Source organism: Adiantum capillus-veneris, chromosome 16 (genome assembly GCF_014529385.1).
Source record: "Adiantum capillus-veneris isolate H3 chromosome 16, ASM1452938v2, whole genome shotgun sequence".
Lineage (NCBI taxonomy): Eukaryota > Viridiplantae > Streptophyta > Polypodiopsida > Polypodiales > Pteridaceae > Adiantum > Adiantum capillus-veneris.
The window spans coordinates 46,468,556-46,479,758 of record NC_140946.1 but is presented as its reverse complement, the minus strand read 5'-3'; the positions used below and the strand labels follow the sequence as shown (position 1 = coordinate 46,479,758).

Genomic DNA, 11,203 nt, shown 5'->3' with positions numbered 1-11,203 from the left:
GCCAGCTGCAAATCCACCCCAGCTCAAGCTATCGAGCTTGCCCTCTGTCGGCTCCTCCCGACCGACCACTCTTGGCCTTCTGCTGGCGCTGCTATTGCAATTCGATTTCGGGCACTCGATTCCTAAATTTTGCAAATTCACCTGCTGCCCGATTCTGTCAATGCAACTATTGCTTCAATTCCCCTCAATTCCCATGCTCTGTACTCGGATTTTCTCTCGACTCCACGAGTTATTTCAAGCTTTGCAAGCTCTCATACCAAGATCCACTCTCTGTGTCGAACCTGGTCTCGATTTGACCTGCAACTTCTGCTTGGACTACCCCTTCTGTGAACCTGAGAACTTGCTCTCGATTCTCTCAATTCCTTGAAGCACTTGATGCTCAAGCCTGCAAGGCTCTCTTCCAAGCAAAGATTTGCAAACACAGGTCTGCCAAATTTCCTGCAGACCTTCAAAAAACCCAAGACTCCCTCTCCGATGGAGTCGTTGCACACGTCATGAAGCCGGGAACCGTCGATCTTGCCTGATCTTTCTTATTCATGCCGGATCCGCTGTCACCGCCAAGCTCAAGCACAAGCTCCGAGCTCTGCCATAGCTGGCGAGCTCTGTTGCTTCCGAGTCGATCGTCAAAGAGCGGTCGCGCGTGCAGTTCGTCGCCACAGCTCTGATACCAATTGATGAGTGCACGTGTGTGTGTACGGAGTGTGTGCAAGAGAGGGGAAGAAGAGAATGGGGAAGGGGGAGATGCACAGGCAGCCACTCTGTGGGTTAGTGGAGAAGAAAGAGAAGAGTCAACTCTTCCTCTTTCTCTCCCTATATTGAAAAGGGAAAATCAAGTGTACAAGGGTGGTTTCCCACGGCCACCTGGCCTACACCCCAACATGATAGAGAGTGTGCAGATAAGGGTTGGGAAAGAAAAGTTCAAGACCAGCTGGGCCGAATTGGCTCCTTCCAGATGATCAAGAAATTGAAGAATGGAATCTGGGTTCTGAGGAAAGTCCTCGATTGATCAAAAGTAGACAAGCATCTGAACCCAGGAATGAAAGAAAAATCCCAACTCATGTTCTAGAAATACAAATACATATTCGCATGGGAACATACCGATTTAAAAGGTGTAGATCCAGAGGTTTGTCAACATAGAATACCTCTGAAGCCAGATGCCAGACCACTGCGTCTGCAACGGTACAGAATGAATCCAGACTATGGTAAGAAGGTCAAAGAAGAAATCGACAACCTTCTGAAGGCTGGATTCATCACATAAGTTGCCACTAGTGACTGGCTATTCCCTATTGTGGTAGTGCCAAAGAAGAATGGAAATCTCAGAGTTTGTGTGGATTATCAAAAGCTGAATGCTCAAACCATCAAATATCCTTTTCCATTATCTTTTATGGATATGCTTCTTGATGAGATTGCAGGCCATGAGATGTATAGCTTTACGGATGAATATAGTGGTTATAATCAACTAAAGATTGCTCTTGAAGATCGGAGTAAAACCAATTTTATTACTGAATGGGGTGTATTTAGTCATGCCCTTTGGTCTTTGCAATGCTCCAGCAACATTCCAATGTTGCATGATGGAGATATTTAGTGAATTCCTGTACCAATTTCTCACCATATTTATGGATGACTTCATTGTATTCTCAATTGAAGAGAAACATTTGCTTTTTTTGAAAATGATTTTTCTAGCATTGTAAGGAGAAAAGGATCTCTTTGAATCCATTCAAATCTATTTTCTTGGTTTGGAAGGGACAATTACTGGGGCATATAGTGTCTAGGAATGGCATAGAGATGGCCAATGATAAAATTTAGTGTGTCCAACAGGCCAAGGCACCCTGCACAACATCAAAATTGAGTTCATTCTTGGGATATATCAATTTTTATAGAAGATTTGTTTATATGTTTGCTTCCAAGGCATTACCTTTGTATGAGCTCACCAAGAAAACCAGCAAGCTCATCTGGACTGTTGAATCTGAGGAGAGCTTCCAATATGCCATCAGTAAAATTTAGTACTTTGAAAACCGGATTGGGATGTTATCTTCCATGTGCATGTCGATGCTTCGGGACTGGCAATGGGAGAAATACTGGCTCAACCAAAAGGGAGGACTCATTATTGAGTATATTTTACCAGTCAGAGATTCAATGAGGCTGAACAAGGATATACTACCATGGAGAGAGAAGCCTTAAGAATGGTTTTCAATGCCACCAAGTTTTGACATTATTTACTGGGCAAGCTATTTATTTTTATGTGAATCATCATGCATTATTCTTTTTGATTAACAAAGTTATTATCCAAGGAAGATTGATTAGATGGATAATGTTCTTGATGGAGTTTGAATTCCGCATATTTCACAAGCCCAGTAAATCTCATTGTGGTGTTGATTTCCTGTCCAGAAGTACTGACGGTTACTCAAAAATATCCTTAAGAGATGAGCCAGTAGATGCAGAACTGTTTTAGATGACAGTTGAGAAAACACAGATCCAGAATGATATGATGTATATCCTTTCCTTTCCAAAAAAGGATTTCCAAAAAACTAGACTCAGAATCAGAAGAAGGCTCTGATTATTAAAAGTCTGAAGTTCACCATCATATGAGGTTTGCTCTATAGACTGGGAGTAGATGGGGTTCTTTGAAGGTGTGTGCCAATGGAAGGAAGAATGCAAGTTATTTTTGAAGCACATGATGGGGATTTTGGAGGACATTTCTCCATTGATATTACTTACAAGAAGATTTTGCAGGCTGGTTATGGTGGCAAACTATGATATTTGATGTTCGAAGTTTTTGCAAAACTTGTGATATATGTTAGAGAATGGGTAGACCAACAACACCTGATATGACTCCACTTACTCCAGTTCAACCACTGGGAGTATTTATGAAATGGAGTCTGGACTTCATGGGACCATTCAAGAAGGTCACCCAAGGAAGAACCGGTATATCTTAATGGATACCTGGGTGGAAGCATGAGTGGGTGGACACAATAGCTGTGTCCGGGACATCACTTTTAGGAGAGTGAGGAAGCTAGTAATTCTCGTCCTTTGAAACATTAAAATCTATTTTTTGGGACTACTATTTTTTAAAACGTGGTCAGAATCACGAAGTACAATTTCATTATGGCACGTGGTGACGTAACGACCATCCCGCACTCTACATCGTCTGTGTTCTCGCAGCTGTGGAACATTGTTCTCTCTCTCTCTCTCTGTGTCTACAGCTCTGTGTATTGCTCTCTCTCTCTCTCTCTTTACAGCTCTGTGTATTGCTCTCTCTCTGTCTCTACAACTCTGTGTATTGCTTTCTCTCTCTCTCTCTCTCTCTCTCTCTCTCTCTCTCTCTCTCTCTCTCTCTACAGCTCTTTATGTATTGCTCTCTCACTCTCTCCAAGCGTCTTTCTTCTGCTTTGTAGGTGAGCAGAACTCATGGAGGAACTTGCATCTTTGGAAGGGGAGGATAACGAGCAGGTGCCTTGAAATTATATCTGTTTCTCTCCCTCTCCTTTTAAATGTTGTTCTTTGGGCAGGTTTGTTTTAAATGCACTTGTTATGTTTGGGGTGGGAGTGAGGGCAGAATTCGAGGAGATATGTACATATGGTCAGTCACACAATCTGTAGTCTCTAATTTATTCACAGTTGTTTCCTTGTATTGTAAAATCTGGGGAGGTATATACATATGGTTAGTGACACGACTGGTAGTTATTATCTACATGACCAAGGATATTATGATTGTCTTTAATTTATCTACGGTTGTTACATTGTATTTTATTGCTAGGAAGGAGGCACTCAATGTAGATAGTACGCATAGAACACCACATGGTGGTCTAGAGCAACATTCATGACATCAACACAATGAAATGACACAAATAGTTTTAGAAGTGAGAATCCTTTAGATGTCAGTTTCTCTGTTCGCGGTTCCCATTCCCTACATTCCCCATGACGATTTGATCCTGGCAATACCTGTTGTTTATGTCATGATAGCTCATTATTTCATCCAAACATTTTTTGGGTTCCTATTTGCTTTTGCAGCACTTTTTTTGTGAATGTGAAGATGCCTTGATAGGCTATTGCCCTAAAGTCTCTTTTTGATTATGATTTCCCTATCTAAAGCTTCTTGTAGCTTAGCTGATGATTGTAAATAAGTCACTGTGTTATGTTTTTTATGGTTGGTTCATTCCAGGACTTGAAGCAGGCAATGGTAATCAGGGAATATGAAGCTTTCCGCTAGAGAGAACAAAGAGCCCGATTGAAGAGAAGAAAAGCAGATGTAGGTTTGGGGTTGTTGAAAGAGAAGGGAATGAAGCAGTCGAAGGAATAGAAGACTTAACAAAGGCACACGGCTGTGCAGAAATCATCGAGAATGAAAAAAGAGCAAAGATAGCGAAAGAGATTGCACGATATGCACTTCAAAGCACAAGTGGAATGGACATGGAAACCAAGAAAGACATCTTCAATCGGATGATTCAGAACCCTTCACTGAAAGATATCCAGAACGACAAAGCATCAACACCCTGTTTTGCAAATACACTGATAGAAAATATTCGGAACACACTTCAAGACTTGAAGAGGCCACATACTAAAGATGAGATGTTCCTCAAGAGGTCTACCATGATGATGCTTCTGAACTCAAAAAACCCAGAGGAGGCACAAGGCCTTAATGTTAATTTTATCTCCAAGCTACTTTCTATTCATAGCAGGAACTTGTATGGAGCCAAGAATCGGCTACTCCAACAAACTGAGAAGACCACTTTGTCCTTTGCCACATCTCATTGGAGTCTTAAAAAAAGTCGCATACCTAAAGAGGTAAAGGAGCTAATAGTCAACTTTCGGATGCTTGAGACTCGTGTATCCCCCAATAAAAAAGACATATGTCGAAAGAGAATTGGTCGGAAGGAGTATATCGAACATCCCATCCATTTATTGGAAGTATCACAGGTATGGAAGAAAGTGTATGCCATGTAGTGGCTTTTTGTATTTGTTAGATACTCTTGCTGGGTAGAAGCTTCTCGACTGCACAGCTATTTGAATTACTTACATAACTATTGCCAGGGTTTTGTTGCCAATTATTGACCATTATCTATCTGTTTTGCTGCCAATTATGTGTTTCATGGCTGTTCGTTATAGTTATTTCTTTGGCAATGGCTAGTTAGCTGTAAAATTTTGGCTGGTAGCTATCTGTGTTTTATAGATAAATCTTGCCACACTAATAGCTATCAAATGCAGTTTACTTCATAGCCACCCACTAGCTATGTTGTACCATCTTATAACTAGTCAAATATATGTCAAAGTTGTTCATTATATTGGCCAGTTGATAGCCGTCAAAGTTTGACTGGTAGCTATGTGTTGTTACATAACTTCTGCCAGGCTATCTGATTGGTATTGATATTGATAACCAATAATGACTTTTTCTAATTACCTACTTGTTGATAGTAATAAATACTAATAATTGTTCTGTTATTAGCAGTTGTGTAATAGCTATTGATCAGGTATTTTCCTTAGGTGAAACTATTTTATAGCTAGTGATTGCTATAAAATATCTCTTGATAGCTCTTTGATAGCAATTGATAGCTGTTCATGGCTTGTGATTGCTATTTCATAGCCAAAATTTGCTTCTTAATAGGTAATCAATATATATTTTATAGCTAGTCAATAACATTCTATACCTAGTGATGACTATTGATAGCTAATAATCAAGTATTTTCTTTAGGATGAGGTATTTCATAGCTAGTCAGAGCTATTTGATACCTATTCATGGCTAGTGATTGCTATTTCATAGCTAGTGTTTGCTATTTGAAAGATATTTTATATGTAGTAATTACTATTTGATAGCTATTGGTAGCTCTTTGATAGCTACCGATAGCTATTCATAACTAGCAATTGCTATTTTATAGCCATTTATTGGTATTTGATAGCTAAATAATAGATATTTCATAGCCGATGATTGCCATTTTATAGCTAGTGATTGCTATCAATAGCTAATAATCAAGTATTTTCTTTAGTTAAAGCTATTTCATGGCTAGTGATTGTTGTTTGATAGCTATTGATAGCTATTCATAGCTAGTGCTTCTTGTTTCATAGCTATTGATAGCTATTTGATAGATATCTCATAGCTAGTGTTTGCTGCTATTTCATAGCCAAAGCTATTAGCTAGTGATTGATACACGATAGCTACTAGAACAACTCTTTGATAACTATAATAGCTAATGATAGCGACTTCATAGCTAGTGTTTACTATTTGATAGATATTTTATAGATAGTAATTGCTGTTAGATAGCTATTGATGTTCATAACTACTATTTGATAGCTATTAATAGCTCTTTGGTAACTGCTATTTGATAGCTTTTCCCAGCTAGTGGTTGTTTCATAGCTATTGACTGCTATTGGATAGCTATTCATAGCTAGTGGTTGTTTCATAGCTATTGACTGCTATTGGATAGCTATTGATAGCTAGCTATTGGCAGCTATTCATAGATAGTTCTTGTTTTATAGCTATTGACAGCTTTTTGATAGATATCTCATAGATAATGTTTACTATTTCATAGCCAAGGCTACTTTACCGCTAGTGATTGCTACTCGATAGCTTATAATAGCTCTTTGATAACTATAATAGCTTTTCATAGCTAGTGATTGCTATTTCATAGCTAGTGTTTAGTGATTGCTATGTGGTTTCTATTGGTAGCTATTGATAGATCTTTAATAGCTGTTTAGGTAGCTGGTGATAGCTACCTCTCAACTATTGATAACGGTTCTTAGATATTTCATAGCTAGTTATAGCTATTGATTTTGATAACTGCCATTTGATAGCTATTGGTAGCTCTTTGATAGCTATTGACAGTAATAGCTATTGATAGTGAATGATCAGGTGTTTGCTTTAGGTGAGAGTTAATTCATAGTTAGTGATTGTATACGAAAGCTACTAGTAGCTGTTTGATAGCTTTTGATAGCTATTTATAGCTAGTGATTTCTACTTTATGGGTATTTGATAGATAATGATAGCTTTTTTCTATAGATATTTATAGCTAGTGATTTTTATTTCATAGCTTTTGATAGCTATTAATAGCTACATCTTACTATTGATAGCTATTGATAGCTAATGGGTAGCTTTGACACATGATTTCTTTGTCATTCAAGCTTTCTTGTTGTGGAATGCAGGCTGAGCTCTACCAACGTTTCAAGGATGCCAATCCGGATGTAGCAATCCAGCTTCATGCTTTTGAATCAGAGAAGCCCTACTTTGTGCGAAAGCTAAAGGATAGGCTGACATGTTGTTGTATTTACCATGTGAAAATTTCATATTTGAAGGAGGCTGTGAATCATATGCGTAGTCAAGCATTTGGAATGCATGGTGGGTTGTGCAAATGTGCATGCGCTGTGTGCAATGATTCATCGCTTGCAGGAACATATGTTGCTACAAAGTACAATGTGAAGAGCATTTCAAAGCTTATAGATTCTCTATTGTGTCCAAGAAAGCTCTACCTACCATGGTCTAAAATGCCACATGGGTCAATGTACAAAATGTGGGGCAGAGAAATTTGTATGCTGTCCACAGGAGCTGCTAAAGGATGCAAGAACCATCAAAGTCAAAGTATTTAAGGATGTGGAAATAGGAAAATGTGAAGGTGGAAAGAAGAAAAGGAAGGAACTTCTATGCGAGGAGATGATCACTGCTGATTTGCTACAGGTATTCAAAAACGATCTCCTCCAATTTTTCATCAAACATGACTTCGTGTATCGATGGCAGGCTGCACAGTAAAAGCGTGCATCACACATTTTCTTGAAGATGTTTTTGTATCTGTGGTGGATTTTGGTGAGAATTATTCATTCGAGGAGCAGAATGAGATCCAGCCGATGCATCGTTACTCCATTCTGGTCACCATTTTTGTACACATTACCTACTATTGTGTTGGACCTAAGATAAAAAGACTTTGCACTTTTTCATTTCTGATGATAAAAATCACAACACTTTGTTTTTCCAACACTGCTTTATGCTACATTGGAAATGGATAAAACATAGAGGCTTGGATGTTAGCCAGCACTGGGTTTGGTCAGATGGGGCAACATCACAGTTCAAGGCAAAAGGGCCTTTCTATTTTGTTGGTAGATATGCTGCTTTGACAGGGAAAGTGATGGTGTGGAATTTCTTTGGAAGTGGCCACGGGAAAGGAGAACATGATGGGGCAGGAGCAGTTGTGAAAAGGACACTTACACACGAGCAGCTGAAGAGCAATGGAGCTACACTCAAATGTGCAACTGATGTTGTGCAATTTCTTCGCCAGCATTTGTCCGATGGGTCCATTGCTCACTACCCTTCCAAGCATAGGCAGGTAGAGCGTGTGTTTTGGGAGGTCAAGCTTGGAGAAGTGTCCCGAGAGAACAGATGGGATTGTGAAGCTTTACTAATGCACGCTCCATACATTCTGTTCGGGGCTACTCAAAACAAGATGGATCCTCCATCGCACACAAGCACCTATCTTGCTATTGTAGTGCATGCATGCACAACCAGTGGAAGAATTGCAGCAACAAAACACACGTGTCTAGTTGGAGTTTCCACAAAATTTCTCAAAGTGATGGTGGAAATAGTGATGACAAATCTGAGGAGCCTATCTATGAAGGGCACTATGAAGCATTGAGTGATGCGATTCAGGTAGGTGACAACTTTTCTGTCAATGCTGATGAGGGGAACAAAGAAGGTGTCGACTTTTACTTGATCAAGTGCACAAGCACATTGGAGAATCTCAAAGCACACGACGTCGACGAGTTCTACCAAACATCGAGCAAACTTATCCGAGCAAACTCAAAACCGAGAAAAGTTATTAAGTGAGTTGCTCAAGTATATGTATACTTCTTCTATAGAGAGAGCTTTCTCCAAACCCAAACAATAAATGTCAGCACCATTGCTAGTCTTTGATGGTATCAGCCTCACTCTCTTTCTCTCAATCATTGTTTAATCAGTAATTAATTGGTAAACATTTGTAGCCATTAAAGCCTACAAACCTTTACTATATATTTGTTTGCTTATTTCTTCATTAATAACACAACAATGTGGGTAGCAACGCTATGATTCTATCCTAAGCTATCCACCTTTTCATAGGTACTAGCCTTGATATTAACTAAGCATCTCACAGAGGTTCAACTTTATGGCCTCCATATGTGGACTCAATATGGCCTTCATAATATGAGGGTGGCATTCAAATTTCACATAGTACATCCCACTTCATGCATCAATTGAACTACTTCTTTCACAAGATTAAAGATGTGTCTCCTTTCCATTTTGGATCATTGTTTGGAAAAATCTAGTATAGGTCAGGAAGGCCATAATTTGGTTGAAGCAAAATTCAATCTCTTTTGAGCTTTTGTCTACTCAAGATTGATGAGGTGGTATAGAAATCTTGCTAGCTGGAATATGGGGGAAGGAATTGCATTGTATTGACAACGCATTGTTTTGGAGACCATATGGACCTACCAAACCAAGATATGCCATGTCCATCCATCAGGAAGAATGCTGCTAAGTGAGAGAAGCTTCTTAGATCTCTCTCTCTCTCTCTCTCTAAAAAAAAGAGAGAAACAATATCACTATCACCGGGACGATAAGCAATATGTTTTCAACAGATACAAAATGTCTTTACAACAAAATGTCCAGCCTGGAGAATCTCCAGGAAAAAGTCTTTGCAGTTCGAGAGACAGAGCTAACTAGATCTATCCGATCTTTGCCTTATCTTTCTTCGCTTTCTCTTCAACTTGTGTATTCTCCCACTTAAATCTTAGCCCTCATGAAAACCATGTCAACACGTGAACACAACCAGCCTCCTTCATAGGATTCTCTCTCTCTCTCTCTCTCTCTCTCTCTCTCTAGAAAAACTCTCTAAAAGAGTCCGTGCCGGCATGAACTCTTTCAAAGAGTTTTTTTTGAGCTCTTTGAGTTTTCAGAGTTCTCTGAGCCAGTTCACATGAAGGCTCATTTCCCAATTGGTTGCCAATCAGATGAGAAATTGAGAAAAAAGGGTGCAACCAGTTGCGACCCTACACCTTCTAGGCACGGGGTGGAGCAGATGGGGAATCGAAGACCACGAGAACTAAATCAACACTCGTGATGTACTTTTTTAGACTCTCACAAATTGAGACACTATATTTACTTTATTGCACAACTGCTCGTAGTTATCACAAGAACATAACACGGTCGGTTGCTGGTTTTGGCGCACAAACAGGCAACCACTGAAGTATGTGAACTCTCTCTCTCTCTCTCTCTCTCTCTCTCTCTCTCTCTTCTCTCTCTCACTCACACACACACACATTTCTTCTCTCTCTCTCTCTCTCTCTCTCTCTCTCTCTCTCTCTCTCTCTCTCTCTCTCTCTCTCTCTCTCTCACACACACACACACACACATTTCTTGTTGCTTACCAACTTTATAGTCATAGCGCTCTTTTGAATTATGCCTACTGCAGGCAGAGCAATGAGCGACAAATCACGATGTATGCAATGAGACGGTGCCAGAGGTGAGGGTAATGGAGGAAAGAACATTCAATATTCAAGCACAAGAGCACATAGGAGGGAATGGGAGAAAAGAATGATATGAGAAGCAGAGCTTAGTTTTCAAAAATGAGATTTTGGTGTATTGGATAAGGTGGATGAGGTGTGGCACAATAAATTATTGGGGGTATGTGCAAGGTCAAAAAATTGTTGGAGAAGGGTGGCCGAGCTGTGCATGGTCAAGTGTGGAATGAGATGTCTGGCCACTACTGGCGTGTTAGCCATGATATCATTCTTTGATGCAACCCAATTTCTAGTTTCATGACATCAACATGCGGCGAGAGTCAATACATAATACATTGACTCGGCTTGTGGCCAAGTTGTGGGTGTTTCAGTAGCCTCTCGCTGGTGCGCATGTGGACGTGGTCCACCAATATGCAGCATGCGAGGCTCACGGATCAGAGCTTGCATGTATATAAGGCCGCCTGCCACAGCTGCTCGCAGTCAACCATCCACCATCTCCCCCTATAGAGCTTGCTGTGTTCGACCTTGTCTCCATTAACTAATTGATCTGCAATGTCATTCAGCATTCGGGCCAATCCTGCTTATAGGGCGCCGTTCTTTTTCTGCAGATAGTCATAGTCAGGAGGACGGGCATGAGCTGCGCCACTCATGGCTTCTCATCAGTGAGATGAATTGGCTCTTTATCTCTCTATATATTTATAAAAAAACTCTCTGAAGGAGCCCGCGACGG

General features: G+C 40.1%; 1 protein-coding gene across 1 annotated transcript; it reads left to right on the top strand.

The window, feature by feature from the left end:
- The first annotated feature begins 4,404 nt into the window (after positions 1 to 4,404).
- LOC147438972 (uncharacterized) lies at positions 4,405 to 4,944 on the top strand. The gene has a single exon (XM_086484524.1). It carries the CDS (start codon positions 4,405 to 4,407, stop codon positions 4,942 to 4,944), a length of 540 nt encoding a protein of 179 aa, XP_086340650.1.
- The last annotated feature ends 6,259 nt before the right edge of the window (positions 4,945 to 11,203 follow it).

What these genes read in the sequence shown, in the direction of transcription:
- LOC147438972 (XM_086484524.1), top strand. Translation starts at nt 4,405, where the DNA reads ATGGACATGGAAACCAAGAAAGACATCTTCAATCGGATGATTCAGAAC.